Source organism: Trichophyton benhamiae, assembly GCF_000151125.1.
Source record: "Trichophyton benhamiae CBS 112371 chromosome Unknown contig01989.5, whole genome shotgun sequence".
Lineage (NCBI taxonomy): Eukaryota > Fungi > Ascomycota > Eurotiomycetes > Onygenales > Arthrodermataceae > Trichophyton > Trichophyton benhamiae.
This window is the reverse complement of record NW_003315112.1, coordinates 1011161-1030426: the sequence shown is the minus strand read 5'-3', so window position 1 is coordinate 1030426 and position 19266 is coordinate 1011161. Positions and strand designations below refer to the sequence as shown.

General features: G+C 48.1%; 8 protein-coding genes across 8 annotated transcripts; 4 read left to right on the top strand and 4 right to left on the bottom strand.

The window, feature by feature from the left end:
* Nucleotides 1-273: 273 nt before the first annotated feature.
* Nucleotides 274-1116, bottom strand: ARB_05077 (uncharacterized protein; the record flags this gene model as incomplete). The annotated part of the gene is made up of 1 exon (XM_003016738.1): nt 274-1116. One exon carries the CDS (start codon nt 1114-1116, stop codon nt 274-276), a length of 843 nt encoding a protein of 280 aa, XP_003016784.1.
* Nucleotides 1117-1597: 481 nt separating this feature from the next.
* On the bottom strand, nt 1598-3241 carry ARB_05076 (uncharacterized protein; the record flags this gene model as incomplete). The annotated part of the gene is made up of 2 exons (XM_003016737.1): nt 1598-1854; nt 1924-3241. 2 exons carry the CDS (start codon nt 3239-3241, stop codon nt 1598-1600), a joined length of 1575 nt encoding a protein of 524 aa, XP_003016783.1.
* A 997-nt stretch (nt 3242-4238) lies between these two features.
* On the top strand, nt 4239-7892 carry ARB_05075 (uncharacterized protein; the record flags this gene model as incomplete). Its single annotated transcript, XM_003016736.1, has 7 exons — nt 4239-4267; nt 4389-4526; nt 4655-5933; nt 6003-6414; nt 6486-7493; nt 7564-7725; nt 7792-7892. 7 exons carry the CDS (start codon nt 4239-4241, stop codon nt 7890-7892), a joined length of 3129 nt encoding a protein of 1042 aa, XP_003016782.1.
* Nucleotides 7893-8503: 611 nt separating this feature from the next.
* On the top strand, nt 8504-9972 carry ARB_05074 (uncharacterized protein; the record flags this gene model as incomplete). The annotated part of the gene is made up of 4 exons (XM_003016735.1): nt 8504-8732; nt 8802-9076; nt 9150-9255; nt 9311-9972. The coding sequence occupies 4 exons, from the start codon at nt 8504-8506 to the stop codon at nt 9970-9972; spliced, it is 1272 nt and encodes a 423-aa protein (XP_003016781.1).
* A 486-nt stretch (nt 9973-10458) lies between these two features.
* On the bottom strand, nt 10459-13474 carry ARB_05073 (uncharacterized protein; the record flags this gene model as incomplete). Its single annotated transcript, XM_003016734.1, has 3 exons — nt 10459-10602; nt 10676-12968; nt 13095-13474. 3 exons carry the CDS (start codon nt 13472-13474, stop codon nt 10459-10461), a joined length of 2817 nt encoding a protein of 938 aa, XP_003016780.1.
* A 300-nt stretch (nt 13475-13774) lies between these two features.
* Nucleotides 13775-15037, top strand: ARB_05072 (uncharacterized protein; the record flags this gene model as incomplete). Its single annotated transcript, XM_003016733.1, has 3 exons — nt 13775-13963; nt 14017-14196; nt 14312-15037. The coding sequence occupies 3 exons, from the start codon at nt 13775-13777 to the stop codon at nt 15035-15037; spliced, it is 1095 nt and encodes a 364-aa protein (XP_003016779.1).
* A 366-nt stretch (nt 15038-15403) lies between these two features.
* ARB_05071 (uncharacterized protein) lies at nt 15404-16980 on the bottom strand (the record flags this gene model as incomplete). The annotated part of the gene is made up of 3 exons (XM_003016732.1): nt 15404-16344; nt 16404-16822; nt 16973-16980. The coding sequence occupies 3 exons, from the start codon at nt 16978-16980 to the stop codon at nt 15404-15406; spliced, it is 1368 nt and encodes a 455-aa protein (XP_003016778.1).
* Nucleotides 16981-17847: 867 nt separating this feature from the next.
* ARB_05070 (uncharacterized protein) lies at nt 17848-18515 on the top strand (the record flags this gene model as incomplete). Its single annotated transcript, XM_003016731.1, has 3 exons — nt 17848-17891; nt 17994-18275; nt 18431-18515. 3 exons carry the CDS (start codon nt 17848-17850, stop codon nt 18513-18515), a joined length of 411 nt encoding a protein of 136 aa, XP_003016777.1.
* Nucleotides 18516-19266: the final 751 nt, after the last annotated feature.

Below are 19266 nucleotides of genomic sequence, written 5' to 3'. Positions count from 1 at the left end.
AAGTTTACTAGCGCCGCAGGTGAATAGTGTGCACGTGATTAATGATATCAGGTGATTTCATTCTTCCACCAATCAGGAGCTTCAATTCAGTCAGGGAATAAACCTAAAATTTGGGTCTCCATTTCTTAATCACGTGAAAAGCTCTCGGCAATTTTGCCTTTACGTAAAAAATAAAGTTACCGGACGGCTCGGCTAAAAAGGCAGCTTACAAGCCATCAGTTATATTTTTGATAACAATTTGAGATTCAAGAGAAAGCAGGGTAGCCAGTCTTTCTACATAAACTGCTGGCTTTTCCACGTTGCTTCGGCAAAGTCTATTAATACATCTCGCTCAATAACGATGTCTTTTTCTTTTTTGGTCTCCTTGCATCGACGCAACATTTTTTCAAAAGGTAGTATTATGTTGCCAGTGACTCTTGTCACGCCGTTTTCATGGACGGCACGGACCTCCTGTACCACCGCGCTATTTGGATAACAACGACGGGTGATGGGGCGGTGCGGCGGATGGTGATGCTCCCAGCGCTGGAATGTTATCAATGGCTTTTCCCTGTCAATCTTTGCTGTAATCACAATCAGGGTGCAAGACCCTTCAGCCTCTAGCCACCAATGAGCATCCATGGCCATCTTCCTTATACTCTCAGATAATCCAATCTCGATTATTAGAGTAGGCCATTGTTCTCTTTCGATGAAGAAACTCCCGTCTGGTTGCTTGGTGGACGTTATATTTGCCCGGTTTGGGCTGTTCATGTTTGCCGCGCCACTGGGGTTGTAAACCCTCCGTAGCCCCATCTGGTCTATGGCACTCCCTACGTGAATGACAAGGTTCTGGGCCAGGATTTCGTGTGGCTTAGGAAGCATTGTCTCGATGACTGCAAGGCTTTCGTCAATATTGATGGCGAACCGTGGGCTTCTATCACCGTAGAACTCGTCCGCTTCTGTGATAAAAGTAGAGGGTATTGCCGTCACTACAAGGAAGGTGCCTTTGCAGCCATCTTCGTAGCATTCTGACGCACGGCTCTTAATTGCGCTTTCCAATTCTCTCATATTGATATATTTGATGCGCGGTGTTCCCTTGGGAAGCCCAACCAAGAGCTTCGAACCCGTCCAGGGCGACATGTTTCTTCTTTCACAGTCCTGTGACCCTACCGAGTAACTTTGAGCTATCTGTTCTCCGGTTATTTGCTTCAGCAAAGTCGGCATCGATATTTATATGTTTGTAAAATGGAAGGAAAGTATCATCCATTGATTGTATCCAAAGCGGCTTATGACGTCAAATTTGGTCGACGAGCGAGAATATCAACTTTAATAACTAGTTCACTGAGTGCGGCACCATACACTGCCGATTGGTGGTTTGCATTGACTAGTTTTACGCAAACTAAAACACATACACGTATTGAAGACTGAAGAAGTCGTCCGTTGCCGCATAAAATGGATCACAGAATCAGATATCATTAGGTAGACACCATCCTTTTTCGATTGTTGTCTGCAACCTAGTTATCCGGCTAGCTATCGAACACAAGAAAACTTGGAGTGAGAAGTCCGTATCCGGATACTCCATTTGTTAATTAAAGCTGAGATTGTGGAATCCAATTTGAAATTATGCCTTAGTGGTATAGTTGCCGTGTCTGTGCTTCAGCTCGAGGTCCTCGGCAGATAGTGGTTTACCCATCCAAGATGAGTCTGACAATGCTCTACGGCGTGGTGTGGTCCTGATGCCCTCTAGGCGCTTTGTGATAGCATTGAGATCTACCCGGAGATATTTCGCTAGGAAGTTTCCGATCTCCGTATTTTCATGAGTGCCTACAAGAGCGCTGGCATCTTCGCGGGAAGAAGCATAGATATTAACGTTGACAGCTGGCGTTGCCAGATATTAGTGTGCTGATCACATTAAACAATAATAGAAATTCTTGGAAAGGGACTTACCAGTGTGGCCACCAGTCGACCATCCAACCTGGGCCCGCTGGCTGATCAATTCAGCAAAACCCTCCTCTCCGTTACGAACAACAGAGTCAATTTCACGATCGGATGCATCGTGAATTCCAAGACCCTCCTCCACAAGCTGACGAGCAACGTCGTGGTCACCACCGTGGTTTTCGAGGGCTTCTCCCAGATACTCAGCGGAGTGGGAAGCGTTGTTGAGAATATTTGGGCGCGCTCTACCAGCTGACAAACCACCAGTTTCGTGGTCCGAGGTGCTGATCAGGATACCGGGTGTAGAATCTTGCTCGAGAAATTCCAAGACAGCGGCAAAGGCTCTATCAAAGGCAACAACCTCATGGACTTGGGCAGCAGGATCATTTCCGTGGCCGGCATGATCAATACGGGAACCTTCGATCATGATGAAGAAACCTTGGTTGCTATCACGAGTGGCATCGCTCAATGCTTTCAACGCAGTACGCGTCATCTCCTCAAGGGAAGGGTACACGCTATTCTGATATCGGCGATCAATCTCAAAGGGGATGTTATCATCAGCGAAGAGCCCAAGTAGAGGGAGCTTGGCAGCAGCTCCTCCCTTCAAACCGTCAAATCCCCTACGATCACCAACATATGAGAAGCCTTTGGACTTGGCAAGCTTGATAATGTCCTTGTTGTCGTCACGGCAGCCACCGTTGCTGCCTGGAAGGAAATGGCATCTCCCTCCTCCAAGAAGAAGGTCAAGTTGGCGGCCCAATGGGTGGTGTTCTCCGATTTCCTGCTCTGCAATCAAATCCTCGTAGGAGCGCGAGTTGGCATGGGCAGCAAAGACCGCAGGGGTGGCATCGGTGATTCTAGTAGTAGCAACCAAACCAGTTTTATATCCGGCAGCCTTTGCACCTTCCAGGACGGTACCACAAGGGGTGTGATCAGGCAGGACAGCGATAGCACCGTTGTAGGTCTTCTTTCCACAAGAAAATGCGGTGGCACCAGCTGCAGAGTCGGTGATCGGGCTATTGGAGGATCTGGTACGCGACTGGCCGATCAGGTGGTCATCTAGGTATAGGACGTGCTCGTTGCCAGTCTGCCACTTTCGGAAGGCTCGAGCCATATCGACACTTTGAAGGCCCATTCCATCGGAAACCATGAGGATGACATTTCGCTTCCCGGCTGGTATATCCCTGCGCTGCTGTTCACCGACAGACTCCGATGCTTGAGCCTGGGGCAAAACTGCCATCACGGTGACAATGGCAACTGCGGCAGCAACGGCTGTCTGTGGCCAGGAGAAGAGCCCCGGGCGACGCCGGGAGTGTTGGTTGGGAGCCATTCTGTAGAAGAACTGCTGGTCTGGGGATATCCGAAAAGGAAAAGTTATAGAGTAGGTTGATGCTGGAAGGCAGCACACTCAAAATGCGGTAGCCAACTCACTGCTGCATTCCGAGGAGTGCGGGATATGATAGACCTATATATACTCATATGTACTTCCATAGTTCCCAAGCTGGTCCATTCTGCCAATGGAGGGACTAGGGTCCCTTGATGATAGACCTTGTCTATCACAAGTCCACGTGCAGCAATAATCCCTCGATTGTTGATTCTTCAGCAACAGTATTAATTTGAAAGGCAAGGCAGATTCCGTTTGCTGCCAGTAGCTGTGGACATGGTTACTGAAGAAGAGATTTCCCTCGTCGAATTCTGCATCTCCGGCCTCCGAGGCATACTGACGTGGATAATACCCTGCGATTCAACAATATTCTTTAGGCTTTCCAAGAAAAAACGGAGGGGTACTATTCGCGCGTAGGCCGGGCAAAGCTCCCTTCTATGGAACGAGGTATAGACCTTGACCACAGCTCCTTAGAGATGCCGAGTCCGGGAGGGAGAATGTATGGTGTTAGTTGTGGCCTATGAGCTGGTTGCCGGTTGCCATGAAGGAAATTGATGAGCTCTTCGCCCTCGGCTCAAGAACAGTTCTCCACCCTTGGCGCGCTGAATCCATCTTGTGGGGGGCTCTTGGGTATAATCACGGCCATATAGACGGACATAGCAACCAAAATATGCTCCATACGCCTATTTTACCACCTCATGGCGTCTACCGACACCGCGACTGGCGCTGGGTGTCTGGCTTGCAAGACATCCTGCGCTAACTAGGGGGAGATCTCCCGAAAATTTTCTCGGTCCATTTCTGACAAATTTGATATCCCTGTTGCTTGGGCCGTGGACCTTCGTTAGTTCTGGCTTGGAACTCCGGGCTTGGAAAATTCCTTACAGGGCTGCATGTCTGAGACCGTTCGTGATTACTACCGGGCTCTTAGCACCAAACCGCAGCAATGCACACGATAGAGAGGGAACGGCCTGTGTATGGACATGTCCTTCAAATGGACGACAAAGAACAAATGAGGTTGAAATTGACGTTGGGTTAAAGTGGCTAGCCGGTAACTAGCTATGACGTAATCACTCGCGTCGGGCTCGAGCTCCAGCTCCCGCCCTCCAAAACATCAAAACATTCAAAACATCGACATCTTCATCATCACCACTGGATCTCCAGAGCGACAGAAACAAAAAGGACAGACTGCTGCCGGGGCTATGGACCTGGATCTTGAGCATGCCGCAGACCTGTACGCCTAATAACCGGCCTTGTCGGCACAATGTGGGTTTCGTGCTAAATGAATGCTAAGGCCTAAGAGCTCGCTAGCTGACCGTTATATCTACAATAGCTCCGACAGGCTACGTATATTGTTCCCAGCACCGGCCAGCGTGTACACGGCACCCCTAATCTATCAGCCGGACATGACGGGGACGATGAACACACTCCACTGCTGCAGAGGAGCCCTCGCGCTGAAGATGACGGCCCGGAGCGTGCGGGTTGGATGCGCCAGGTAACGGCGACAGCTGGCAGGTTGCGTTCGTTTATGCAGTCAGAGACAGGAAAAGGCATTTTGAAATGCAGTCTCGCGTACTTATTGGGTTCGATGGCGACATTTGTCCCAGTGCTTTATCGATTTCTCGGTGACCAGTCTGGGAAGCATACTGTTGCGACAGTCACCGTATATTTCCACCCAGCCCGAACAAAAGGTAGCATGATGGAGGCATTCGTACTGGCTTTCATCGCCTTTTGCTATGCTGCCTTTATATCGATTACCAGTATGGGTGTTTCGGTGATCTTTCAGGAAGGGCTCCACATGCTTCCCCTCGGCCATGTTATCATCTTGATCGTCTTCTGCGGCGGTGGCCTCGGCTTCATTGGATGGGTAAAACAGAGACGAGGTGACCCACTGGTCAATGTCGCATGCTCACTTGCTTCTCTGGCAATCATCACTGTCATGACGAAGGAGGGATCTGTACAGCGAGGTGACCTGTCTTTTGCTAAAATAATCCAGGTCTTCAAAATGGTTGTTATGGGCGTTGTGGCTACAATGATGGTCTGTTTTATAGTATTCCCCATCTCTGCAAAGAAGAAGCTACGCCAAAATATGGTTGATATGACAGACTCCCTCTCTGATATGCTGGAGATCATTACGGAGAGTTTTATATATGGAGCATCAGGGCTTGAGAGCAGCCTTGAACAACGGCCTTTTCTTGATGCATCATGCAAGAACAAAGCTGCATACTCGAAGATGGAAAAACTTCTTAAAGAAGCTAAGTTTGAGCACTATGTTGCTGGAACTGAGGCAGAATACCTGCTTGAGAAAAAATTAGTCCGTTGCATCCAGGACATATCCCAGAGTATCGGCGGACTTCGAAGTGCCGCAGCCCTTCAATTCGACATCCTGAACCAATTCCAACAGCCACAACAGGATATAAATACCTTTGACACATTGCGACTGCTACACAATGGATCTCCTCTCCGCCTCCTCGACAGGCCACTTATGTCTATTCGTTCAGATGGCCTCCAGTCACCATCGTCTGGAACTACAACAATACGCTCTCCTGAACGTCCTCAAACAGCAAATACACCTACAGAGTTTGTTCAAGCCCCCGCAGACATGTTTGAAAGGTTTATTACTCACCTTGGACCTTCAATGGTATTTATTGAACCCTGTCTTTGTACTTAAATGCTAGAACGCAATGCGACTAACCATAGCACACTATAGAACTCTTTGGCATATACCCTAAAGGAAATTCTAGGAGAACTCCCTTATGGCCCAGCTCCGGATTATAAAGTTACAGTTAATAATAAGTTCCGAACAAGCCTTGAGCGGGCTCTTGACCTATACCGGCATGCTAGAAATGATGCTTTGAATATAATATACAGCCAGAAGGATTTAATACTTGCTAAAGGAAAGCCCCTTGGAGTTGAGGCGGACTTAGAAGAAGTTGCGGCTAGCTGTGGTCATTTTAGTTTCTCTCTCCTAGAGTTTGGCGAGCAACTTAAAGAATTCCTCAGCATTCTTGATCAACTTCAATTAGAAGCTGATGAGCGCCCAAATGGAAGAACATGGCGTTGGATCATGCCGTGGACTTCGGATCGGGAGCAAGATGAAAATATAGGATCACTTGACTCTGGTTTGTCCCCTCTGATATCACCTATATGCACTGCCTGGTTTTCCAACCAACTAACTTTGTGTGCGCAGTAGACCCACTGGAAGACAAAAATAAAAAGGATAAAACAATTGACGTCCCTTTCGCCAAAACCACTTTCAGGTACAGGGTTTGGAAGGCACTGCATGTTTTTCGACGTGATGACACGAAGTTCGCCATTAAAGTCGGTGCTGGTGCTGCCATTTATGCGCTGCCCTCATTTATGCCCGAAACTAGGCCCATATACTCTGCCTGGAGAGGGGAGTGGGGTTTAGTATCCTACATGCTTGTATGCTCAATGACAATAGGGGCATCGAATACCACTGGCTACGCTAGGTTTCTTGGTACATGCATCGGAGCCATTTGCGCTCTTGCTAGTTGGTATGTTGCAGAAGCGAATGTTATCTTCCTTGCTCTATTTGGATGGGTAATGTCTTTTTGCACTGCTTATATCACGATAGCTCGAGGCAATGGCCCTATGGGGAGGTTCATCATGCTTACCTATAACCTTGTTGTCCTCTATGCATACGCATTAGCTAAAGAGGGCGCTGACGACGGCGTGGACGAAGGGGGCGAAGATCCTGTGATTACTGATATCACTCTTCACAGAGTGGTTGCTGTATTTGTCGGTATCCTGTGGGGTATCATAATCACCAGGATTATTTGGCCGTCCAGTGCAAAACGGAAACTTAAGGATGGCTTGAGCGTATTTTGGCTTCGTCTCAGCGTCATCTGGAAACGCGACCCACTCTCTACCATGATTCAGGGAGGACCGACATCTCCTTATTTCGACGTGCAGGAAAGGATCAAGCTACAGCTCTTCCTGAACCACCTGGACTCGCTTTTGGTGTCAGCAAGGTCAGAATTTTCGTTGAAGAGACCATTTCCAAATACCGAATATAAAGTTCTTGTTTCCGGGTCTAGAAGGCTGCTTGATGCTTTTCAGGCCATGAATCTTGAGATAATGAAGAACCTCACTGCTTCTGAAGGTGAAGCGGCAATGTTGAGATACACTTTACGGGAAAGGATGCAATTGTCTGCTAGAATAAGCCATTTGTTATCAGGTATTTTCATCGTCCCGTTTATGTCGAACTATTTTCTAGCCGATAATTGAGAAATCTAACGTGGCAATAGTTATGGCATCTTCGATGAAACTGGGATATGCGTTGAACGAGGTTCTTCCAGACACCGAACATGCTCGAGATCGTCTTTTGGCCCGTCTCCATCATTTCAGGAATGATAAACAGGCGTCTCGATTGACTACGGATGAAGACTATGCTCTTCTATATGCATACGGTATGTTTTGAGCCTCCCTTCTCGCTATCGATAGAACCTAATAACTCACATTGGGGTTTTCAATAGCACTCGTTACTGCTCAACTATCAAAGGAGATCGTGGTATTAATGCAAGGCGTAAGAGAGCTCTTTGGAGTTATTGATGAGGATGCTATCACTCTTCAGTGATGGTACGGTCTCTCGTTCCGCGTTTACTGTTTAACTATATACCCCCTACTGCAAGTACCTACTTATTTCTTTGCGCACATACATTCCCATTCTTGCCATTCTCTGCGGTCAATCAATACCGTCTTCTCCCTGGCTTCTATAAAACTTATGAATTATCAATAATGGTAGTTAATATAAAGAGAAGTACATACATAGCAAATTTAAGAGCCGAAAATTCCTCGGTTCTGCAATCTTATTCTCGAATCGATAGCATATACATATATGCGACTTATGAGAGATGTACACCCAAATATATTGCAAACTGCCCATGTGTTAGATAATTCACGTCCATGTAGGGCAAAGAAAGACTGTCCTCCCTGTCGCCAACCTCCTGTCCTGCTTATATAAGCTATTCTTCTTTCAAACGCCGACGCCTTTTTTCTCGCCGCGACGACGAGACAAACCATCGACTCTGGCTTCAAGCGAGCGAAACTCCATCAGGCGCATGTTAGGCAAGGATAAGCGCCGGCAGACATCGGCATCTTCTCTGTTATTTAGATGAGGGCCTGAGCCAGCCTGTCCTGGCCTCGCGCGAGCGCCTGGCCACCTCGACCAACATCAACACATTCACCATGCAGATCGACCCTGCGGCCCTGACAGGGACGACCGACTTTGCGACGGTTGCGCCGGCGTCTACTACAACCAAGCCTGTTCCAACTGGCCCTCCGATAGCCCAGAAAACGACTAAGGCGCTCATATCTGTTCCGCGCCTTGATGTCGAGCCTATTTATACCGAGCTGAAAAGCGCAATCGGGGATGGTTGGACCGAGTATAAGCAGGCCATCACACTCTTCTTGCTAGGTACGTCTAAGCAGTGATTGACATCTAATTCCATGGGCTTCGGTGTGCTTACTATATTGTTTTTGTTAGGGCACCTTAATCAAAATGAATTTACCCTTCGAGCTGCGCCATTGCTGGCCGTTGACCCGAAGCGTGAACGACTTCACAATAATTTTGTCTGCGCGTTACTGGGAAATCTAACTAGGGACCTTCCTGACCATGGAGTTGCGAGCTGGGTTTCCGCAAATGACAAGCCAACAGTGGTGTCCAAACCGGCCTCTGGAGATGCCGCTGAACAGCGCCTCAAGACCGAGGTCATGCAGCTCCCACCGAGAGATAGGCGAAGATTAAAAGCGATCCCAGAGGTAAGCATCCCGCTAGAAATACACAATTTTTTGGCCGGTTGAACCTACAATTCCGCTGACATGGTAATTATAGCCCGATCCAAGTACCCTTCCTAACCCTCTCGAGGAATATCAACTGGCAAGACAGATCAGGCTCCCAGACCAAGTTCCTGCGAGCGCCGGGGGCTTAAACAAAACAAGTATGACCTGCCGTTAACTACTTCTATTTTCCAATCATTATCTAACAATTGATAGACTGGGAACTTGAGATTCGTAAACGATATGCCCAACCTCTAGCATCAGAAACGGGAGAGTTTCCTGACTCCGAATCAATATATGCGCGCATGACACCTATTTGCTATGAGGAATCCATATCGAATGGAGCCACTTTTGCGTGCGCGACTTACATGGCTATTGCGACCGAAAATTTTGTAAAGACATTTCTCTCTAATGTTTTTGGCCGGACCAAGTGTAATGGTCCCTCAGGAACTATAAATGGAATGACGACGAGGAAATATCGCCGCCAATTAGAACGTGAAGAAATGGCATTTACACGAGGAGAGCTGGTTAGAAATACCACCAACGGCCTTCTCCCTGTTGAAGCAAAGGAAGCGAGCAATCGCCAACCGTTGGGGCTACGTGACCTCAAATTGACCCTGGACATCGCGCCTGGGGCTCTTGGGCACATGCCCCTTATCATTAGCCAGATAATGGGGGGATATCTTGAAGAAGAACTTGAAGCGGAAAACCAATGTTACATACAAGAGGCCAACACTGCTACCGATAGCGCTGATCATATACCCTCTGGAGACGAAATGGATATCGATGAAGAGCCTTGGGACTGGGACGGTGCTACGGCTGCGGACCATAGCCAACTCAACTCGATTCTTGATGAGTGCCTTTCTATGGCATCCTGATGTACCGGTCTGGAGTCGAGAGGTGCATATTAATTGGCGCAAGCACTGGTTTTTTGGATTTTTGAATACTATTTTGTCTACCATGGAGTTGTGTTTCCGGATGATTTGCATTGGAAGGCTGGGTGGTTACGCAACGCTAAAGAACGTATTTATTGTTAATCTATACATTCATCCCAAGTTCACAAATGACATGGCGGGCTCACTGTCGGATATATGTGTGAAGTATTTGGTGCATTCACTACGTCTAGTAAATAGCATGTTCGCTCATAAGAAACCCCCGGAGGAGCCTTTTACTAATCGTTAGACATGATATAGTTTTAAAAGTAGGTATCTATAAATGAAATCATTATGCTGTACCCTATTTACCCCATGGAACTCCAGTTTGCAAATAATAAGAACGCAGTCAGTGATATGAAAATGTATGATATAGGCGGCGTATTCGTGAGAGAAGTGACCCAACCATGGCCAACAATTTTATACCACAGCCTATTCCAAGCGATTGAGTGTGATCTTCAAGATCTCTTCGGTGGTTTTATGGGCATTGGCAGGATCTTTGCTCACTGTCTGCCAGATTTCTCCATGTTTCGGTTCCGTGGCAATGCACTTTGTTAGGACATCTTCGCGTTTCTCCTACATGAAAGACTAGGCGTTAGCAAGGCTGAACTGAGAAAGAAGAAGCTACTGAAAAGAGGCAAGGACTTACATCTGTTCCATGCTGGAGAAGGAATTTATAATACCATGCCCAAACATCTCCCAGATCGCTATTCGCAACGATGGCCTTTTCAAACCAGGTCATGGCTTTCTCCAGCCGTCTTTCACCCCAGAATATACGAGCAACGGTGACAAAGAGAATAGGATCGTTGTCCACCTTCTTAATAGCCTCCAAGCTTCGAGGTTTCCGGTGTGTGCGAGGTTCAAGGTGCCATATGCTTTCACTCCACAAAAGACCTGAATTCGGGACTTCTTGCAGAGCCTTCGACATAAGGGATTTAGCCTGGCTCAGATTGTTTGCTCGGCGTTCTACCCTGACACTCTCGGTCCAAAGTTCGGCATTCTTTGGAACGGCAAGTCGAGCGCGATCAAGTACTGATCTGGCTTTCACAACAACGCCAGCTTTCTCTTCTAGCCTTGAAGCAAGGAGCCAGAGCGGCACTGACTTGGGGCATGCTCGGGTACCTGTTCCGTATGCTTCCCGAGCTTGCTGGATTTGTCCGTCACTTTCATAAATTTGCCCCTTAAGCATCCAAAGCTTGTCTGCTTTAGGATATAGCTGTAAACCCTGGTTGACCAAATCCAAAGCATGATCCCTATTGCCGAGCTGGCGCTCATAAGCCACACTCTTGATCCAAACCCTGTCTGTACCAGCCTCTCGCCGAGCGGTTGACAGTAGTTCTCTGGCCTGTTCGATTTGATTAGTATCAGCCTCGAGTTTCACTGCCGCGAGCCAGATATCTTCATTGTTGGGGTTCTGGTGGAATGCCCGCCCAAGAACTCGTCGTGTATTGTCAATCTCGCCAGCCTGCCACTTCTCTTTGGCTAACTGCATCCATAGTTCCTCAGATCGGGGGCAGGCCTCAACAGCCTTCTCAAGTAGCTGCCAGAGACTTTCTTTGGTACCATGATTCCGCTCTAGATCTGCCGCAGCAAGCCATACCGACTTCTTATTGACGAAAATGCGGAGTGCATAGGCATATATTGCCCTTGCCGTCTCATATTTCCCTCTTGCAATACTGCCCTTCGCATCTTCCATCCAGATATCCTTTCTATCATCGTCTTCGTCAAGACCCCATCCCAATGTTTCTCGGATAATGGCGTTGCAGGTAAGAATTGCATCCTCTTCTTCGCATTTTTCAGCTTCGACAATCCATTCTTCCCGCTTCGGCATGGCGGAATCTCTAGCAAGAGATTGGACAGCCCTTTTCATCACGTTTACTTTATTTGCTGTCCCCATTTGCTCCTGTAGCCTGGCTGCAGCGATCCAAATATCGCGACTGGTAGGTACCGCTTTACGAGCTGCGTTGAGGACCTTTTGGGCATTCTCAGGTGTTTCCAAACGTGCCAGTGCTAGCCATAGCTCAACGGAGAGAGGTATTATTTCAGTGGCTTTGGCAAGTAGTAGGCGTGCATCCTCGGGGTTCTCTTCCAGGTTCACAGCTTCTTTCCAGATGGTGACTGACTGGGGTACGTGTAGAATGGCCTGTCTCAGGACATTTTTCTTGGCTCGAGGATCAGACTCCAGTTTCATAGCTTCGATCCAGAGTCTCGTTGATCGATCATTATTTTTGATCGCGTTTGCGGCGATGATTTTGGCATTGTGATTATCATTGAGGCGGATATTCTCTAGCCAGACATCCTCACTTTTTGGACAAAGTTCACAGCCTCTAGCAATGTAATTCCTAGCGGCTCCGATGCGACCCGCAATCTCTTCTAGACGAGCAATGGCGATCCATCCGGGAGGATGTTTCGGGTTGGTTTTTGTGACCGACTCCAGAAGTGTCCGCACACGCTTGATATCTCCAATCTCTACCTCACCAGCCTTCATCTCAGATTTCGTCAAGCTTGTCAGGTAGCCCTTCGGATCAATCGACGTTGCACTGCCGGACGCAACATCTCCGTTCGAGCCTTCGGCTGCTTGATCCAAGCGAACCTGAAGCACCTTATCTCTGGCTGCACCAATATCAGCAAAATTGGTGATTGTACCGTCGGCATTTTCACCTTGAGGAACGAATGACTCAGTCCCGTCGTCGTTGATGGTAGTGCTAAACTCAGTTGAGTCTCTGGCGTTCGCTATGACGCTGTCTGGTACAGCATAGAATCTCTGGCGCATATTTTGTCTAGCTCTTCGGTTTTTGCCTGTGAGATCTCCAACTTCAGGAATATTAGCCCAGTCCTCATCGGATACTGAAGCTAATGACCGCTTGAGATCTGCGAATTGTTGTTGTATTTTAGGATTTTTTCTCTCGTACTCTTCCATTTCCTGGCGTTCCCGAGCTTCCCTATTATAGCACGATGTGGCTTATGTTGGTAATCTGTTCAAAACGAAAGGGAGTTCTAGGACAAGATAAACTATTGGGTTCTTGCACAGACTCAAATTGGACTGGAAGGGGGACTATTAAACATACCTTCTCGCTTTGCGCCTTTTGTCCATCTTCTCATCCACAGCCTGGTACACCTGGTCTGCTTCGTCGTCATCTCGGTCATATTGACCATAGGCGAATAGGCCGGTCTCGTTCTCTGGGTCTTGATACCGGTCATCATCCTCCTCCTCTTTATCTGCTTTCCCGCCCTTCTCCCCCCGAGTCGAAGCTCCATATGCGGTCGGGGGTGCAGTACCCAGCAACGCAGCCCGCTTTGCGAGGGCTTCCTGTATCTGTTCTGGAGTAGGGCCTTCCCGCGCTGGCCCAAGATCAGACCGAGTCGTGAAACCGGTAGCACCACGGCCGAGTCCAGCAACGTAGTTTTCGGGCGCCGGCTGGCTAAGAAAATCCTTGCGCCCTGACATCGTCGGTAATACGGGGATATATGTAGCTGTTAATGTAGTTGGTTTCCTGTTGGCTTCAACGAAGCTCGAAGCTGGACGGGCATCTAGTAAACTGCCTGGACCCCAGGCCGGCCACCTGACCTTTTATATACCTGCGGATAAATATATTTCCGCGCCGGCCTATTTTTTTTTTTTTTTTTTTTTTTCGAACACAAAATTATTCAAGAGCGCAGGCAGGAAATTTATAAGACAGATATCAGTGAGCCTTGGGGGTTGCAAGACAGGACCTGACAGAACAGACAGCTCACGGAGAAGGTCAAGATGCCCAAGGCAAAGCAAGGGAAGCGCAATAATGCGGCACAGGCGAGCAGTCCCTATGCGCAGGCTGTCGCCAAAACCAAGGCAGCCCACAACATATTCCGCATGAATACAGATATAGGCCAGCACGTCTTGAAGAATCCTGGAGTAGCTCAGGCTATTGTGGACAAGGCAGATCTAAAGCAAAGTGACGTAGGTTTTACTGTCTGCTGTTTGGGCATGCTTCAACTAATCTCAAACTGTAGACTGTGCTAGAAGTTGGACCTGGTTCTGGAAACTTGACCGTCAAGATCCTGGAGAAGGCCAAAAAAGTCATAGCCGTGGAATTGGATCCGAGAATGGCGGCAGAACTGACAAAGCGTGTACAAGGAAAGCCGGAACAGAAGAGACTGGAAGTCCTGCTTGGAGATGTTATGAAGACAGAGGTACCTTACTTCGATGTCTGCATAAGCAACACTCCGTACCAGGTATAGATCTTAAATACCCATCTGTCAGACTGTGGGATATAATAAGCGGCATCTACTGACTGCTGGCGTATAGATTTCGTCTCCATTGACCTTCAAACTGCTAGCTACGAACCCGGCACCCAGAGTATGCATCCTCATGTTTCAGCGTGAATTTGCAATGCGACTGTTCGCAAAGCCGGGGGACAAGCTGTACAGTCGTTTATCCGTGAATGCGCAAATGTGGGCAAAAATAGATCATATCATGAAAGTGGGCAAAAACAACTTTAAGCCGCCGCCTGCCGTCGAATCTAGTGTGGTTCGCATCGTCCCGAAAGTCCCACGACCGGATATTAGCTACGATGAATGGGATGGTCTTCTCAGAATCGCCTTTGTTAGGAAGAACAAGACACTGAGATCTAGTTTCCTTGGAACTACCAGCGTTGTGAGTATGCTAGAAGCTAACTACTGCACATGGTGTGCCCAAAACAATATCCCAATTGATTCAGACCTCCTGGATGGTGACCAGCAGATGATCACTGAGGAAGAGGATGACCAAGGCGAGGAGGAAGTTGATGAAATAATGGACGTTGATGACGAGGATGACGTTCCTGACTTCTTTAAAACGGAGAAGGTCCAGACAGCCTCCTCCAAACCTGGTCCCACGAAACGTGGGAAGGTGACAAATCTCGTCCGAGAAAAGATCAGACAAGTTCTCGAAGATGATACCAAGCTCGCGGACAAGCGTGCCCGGATGTGTGACGAAGGGGAATTCCTAAAGCTTCTTTGGGCATTCAATCAAAAGGGAATCCACTTTAGCTAGTCGAACATCATGATTCATTTCATGAATACGCTCTAAAGTGGTCTATGCAGTCGAGTGAGGCCTCTCTACAGCAGCGCCGCCTGATCTGAGATGCGCACTTGAATCTTGAAACAAGCTTTGCCATATGAAAGCTTCGCTCAAGAGCAGCTCTATATCCTTCTCTGTCCACTCTCGCGTTGGAAGTGCCTGGAGGAACATCATAACCTCCTATCCCACGGTCAGCATGTACTATGGAAGCTTAGCAATAACGGGCAAGACAAACCTGAAAATCCATCTTCAGCAGCTGCTCCGACCACTTGACGAGGAATGCAGCGCAAACATATAGGTGAAACCGTGAAAACCCTTGCTCCTCTGCCTGGAATTCAATTAGCACAGTCGTTTGGGGTCTGAGGCTCTTCGAAGGTACGCTACCATATATGTATCCCACATCCTTATTGTATTTTTGATGCTGATTTCCCGCATAAGTAGACAATTCATCCATCGAAAGCTGAATTGCATAAACTCGACTCCCTCATTCTCGAGGTGTTTGGTCAATGCTAAATCAATGCGTCTCGTGAGGTCATGAAGTGCATTAACTTGCCTGTGTATCCCAGGCTGTGCATAAATATAATTATCTTGGATGCCGTCAAGAAGTTTGGTCAAGCACCAAAAGGAGTCTGCTTCTACAGCATTGATCACTGGTTGCGGAAGCTGGCCAGGATCCATGCCTTGCTCGATATCAGAATCCGTAATGTATGAGCCCAGGAAAACCTGCCAGAAAGGAGTGACAAGATCATTTATTCCTTGGACATATCCACTGGCAGGGTGTCGAATTGCCCAAACATAGAGGATTCGTTCGAGTGACCGTTGTGTTGCCTCGTAGGCATAAAGGGGTATGTGAGGGTTGGTCCGTGGGGTATCAATACTGATTTGATGCCAGATTGCCTCATCAATCCCTCTCCCACCACCTAAATTTGGAGTTGAGGAGGTAGCAGGCACAGCTTTCGAACCAATGGATGAATTACGCTCGAAGGCTTGCCGTACGCCATCGAGATATTCCTTTCGCTTACGCTCTAGTGTTGACACACGACGGTCACTGTTCGCGGGCAAGTACCCGAGCAGTAGTTGCCAGGTCATTGCCCTGACTTCTTCTGGGATACCCGACCAAGCTAGATCACGGAGCTCAGGCAACGATACGGTACTTGATTGGAGTATCCGTTTAAACTTGTTCACTCGACTTATTCGAGTAGAATGAGCTTCTGTCTCCTTTGTACTAGCTCCAGGTGGTGGCGGGGAGTGATTAATTAAATTCAATGAGTTTGCAGGATCTGGTATATCATAATTAGCCAGTTAAATAGGATAACAATACGCATAAAACCAAACGTACCCTTCAATATGTCTTTATACTGCGGCCGGAGTATCTTGCCCTCTGATTTATTTGCTGTAGGATAGGTTAAACTCGACCGTTCCTCTGCAATGTCTGTACTGTTTGCTCGGAGGCGCATGCTGCGCATACTGGGAATCAGGTTTGAAGCATTTACATGGCTGCTTGGTTCAGGAGTGGACTGGGTTGACTTCACCGGAAGGCTATAGCCCGGCGATGGTTTGGCCCGTTGTCGTCGCATGTTGGTAACACTTGGAAGTCCGAATTCGTCCTCATCGTCCTCGTACCCTATTTCATCACCGTCATCGTCATCATCTATATCCGGTACTAAGCCTCCAGATCCTTGGGAAAGGAAACTACTATATGGGTGCTGCGAAGATGATGTTCTTTTGGCAGGTTTTCCACGGTTCGCGTCACGGACCCTGCTTGAGCTAGGGGACAGCGAGGGGCGCGACGGCGTGGAAGATCTGGAACTAGGAGGGACACCCCTATACCAGTTCCCAGGTCAGTATTGAGATTCATTTTCATAGAACTTTTTAACAGCTATATCAGCAATGGGGGCAGAGACATACTTCAACATATCTGTATGGGCGTAAGAAGCTCCGACAACGGTGTTTTGGTTGAACGGAACGTGAGGGCTTTGCGGCCGAGAAGACGACGATATTGATCTCCAGAACGGGAGTCCTCCTCGACTATATAGAGAGTCAGTGGCTGCTATGTGAATAAGAGGATGGCAGTGGCGGCGGGGGCGGGGAGTCGATAACGTACGAAGAAGTATGGTCTGTGGATTATCGCATGTTATCAGCTTATCAGTAATAATTGACTCCCTGGCAAAAAGTCGCAAGCAATAAAAGGATAATTATTGATCTGGGGGTATGGGGTAAGGCATCTCGAGTCACGGACCGACCTGAACCATTTCCTGTGAGCTGTTTGTTAGCTTGAAAGAGCCCCAGCAGACGAAGGAGGGTCATATAGCTAGCAAGCTGCACATACCTGCGGCGTGTGGTGCTGGTCTTGTCGCCCCTTTTTACTCGACATTGTGGCGGCCAACAGGTACAAAATCAATACAGGGAGAGACGCCTAGGCGCCCGCTATGCAACTATGCCTCGCTCCAGCATCTATCCTCCCTCGACGGTGGCGGCTGTCAAGCTGTCTGGCTGTCATCTTCGCACAGCTTTTGTCGTTGACGTTGGATGTTTTTTTAGCCTCCGATGCCACGGCTTAGTCAGCCAAGCCACCCTCGAGGATGAAAAAACCATCCAACCTCGCCGGCTTTCTCTCTGCTTCTAACACCACCTCGCACACGCACAAGAGCGCTGCTTTGCAGCTTCAAGATATCGCAAATAACGAACTGGACTAACGAGACTGACGCAGTGTACCTAGCTGTTGGCGGTAGTCTGACTTTTTACGACCTTTCAGTCTCCTTTCGGTTGCTGCTTGAGGAACCATGACTGAGCCAGAGGACCTCGAAGAGGATCTCTTCGCTGACCTGTAAGCTGCTCTCCCTTGCATTATTATTGTTTTGGATTGCTTGTTGCTGCTTTCTTGAGCTTGCGTGTGGCAGGTATTCTGTATTTCTGACCTGCTGGATAGGTATGACGCCGATGAGACCCCGGCAACATCATCTGCGCCTCCCGCCGCCACGGCACAAACACCGTCCCAGCCTCCTCCTACCACCAAGACAGAGATAGCAGAAACACCCAGTTCTACACAGCCTGCCCCGACTCAGCAGCAGCAGCCTGCTCAAGAGCAGAAACCAGAGCCACCATCAGCCCAGAATGGTGCCCAGGGTACACCTACAGCTGCGGACACTAGCAGTGGCGGACAAGCTTCAAATGAGCCTGAAAGCCAAGGGACAGGTATAAAAGAAGACGGGTAAGTTATGCCTTTGACAGGTTTGAGTTTCATTCCCGTTTTTATTGCCCATTTTACAATACTCTTTACACCATCAAAACCAATCGGCCAGTTGCGTCGGTTGCCGCCGGGAAAGAGTTTTAAAGACATTATGGATCTACTTGGATCGTTGGTAGTCCAATTTTCCAGGGTGGACAATATTTTATCTATATGATTCTCCTCCCTTTATCCGGAAGAAAGGTCGATAAATATCCTCAGTGACTCGCGCCTAAGATAACGAAACGCCTCTCGACTGCCGGCCTATGCATGGAATATGAATTCGATGGCTTTTAAAGGTCGAAAATGTGGTGTGTGCGCGGATTATGGGGTCACACATAGGTGGAAGGGCATCCTTGAAATTTACCCGGAACTTTCAGCTGAGCTTGCTTGACCCTGACATGGCTGCTGCGCAGTTTTCTATTTGGACATTTAATGGAAAGGGTACCAGGGGCAAAAGAGGGTGCTGGCCATAATTCGATGGGGTTTATCAGTTCAGTGGCTGAAAAGAGATCGAGGGTATTTCATGCATTAATGCCTCTGCACGATTCCGCTGTGGAACGACTATAGTATATCAGATACTATATATCTTGTCGGTATATCTTGATAGAGCAGTGCAAGAAGCAGTTATCTACTTAACTGTCTTCGATGTGGAATATCGAACATTACCTAGCTTCGGACATAGAATCAGGCAGAGGATTATCGGAAAAAAGAACTTCGAAAAATTCCAATTCTCAGTTTATTGAAGCTCGACGGGTGCACAATTACAGATCCCACAAAGACCAAGACCAAGAACCACAGATGAGCCCTGCACCTAGTTCCGGCATGAGCGTGTGATGACCCTCCGAGGTCAACATCACATCTCCCTCGACTGTAAAGCGCCCAACAGCACGCTGAGCCCATCTTTTGCGAGAGCTATCACAACTCTCCATACTTGTTACATGACCATGGAGGGAGGAAAGTCGTTATCAAACTT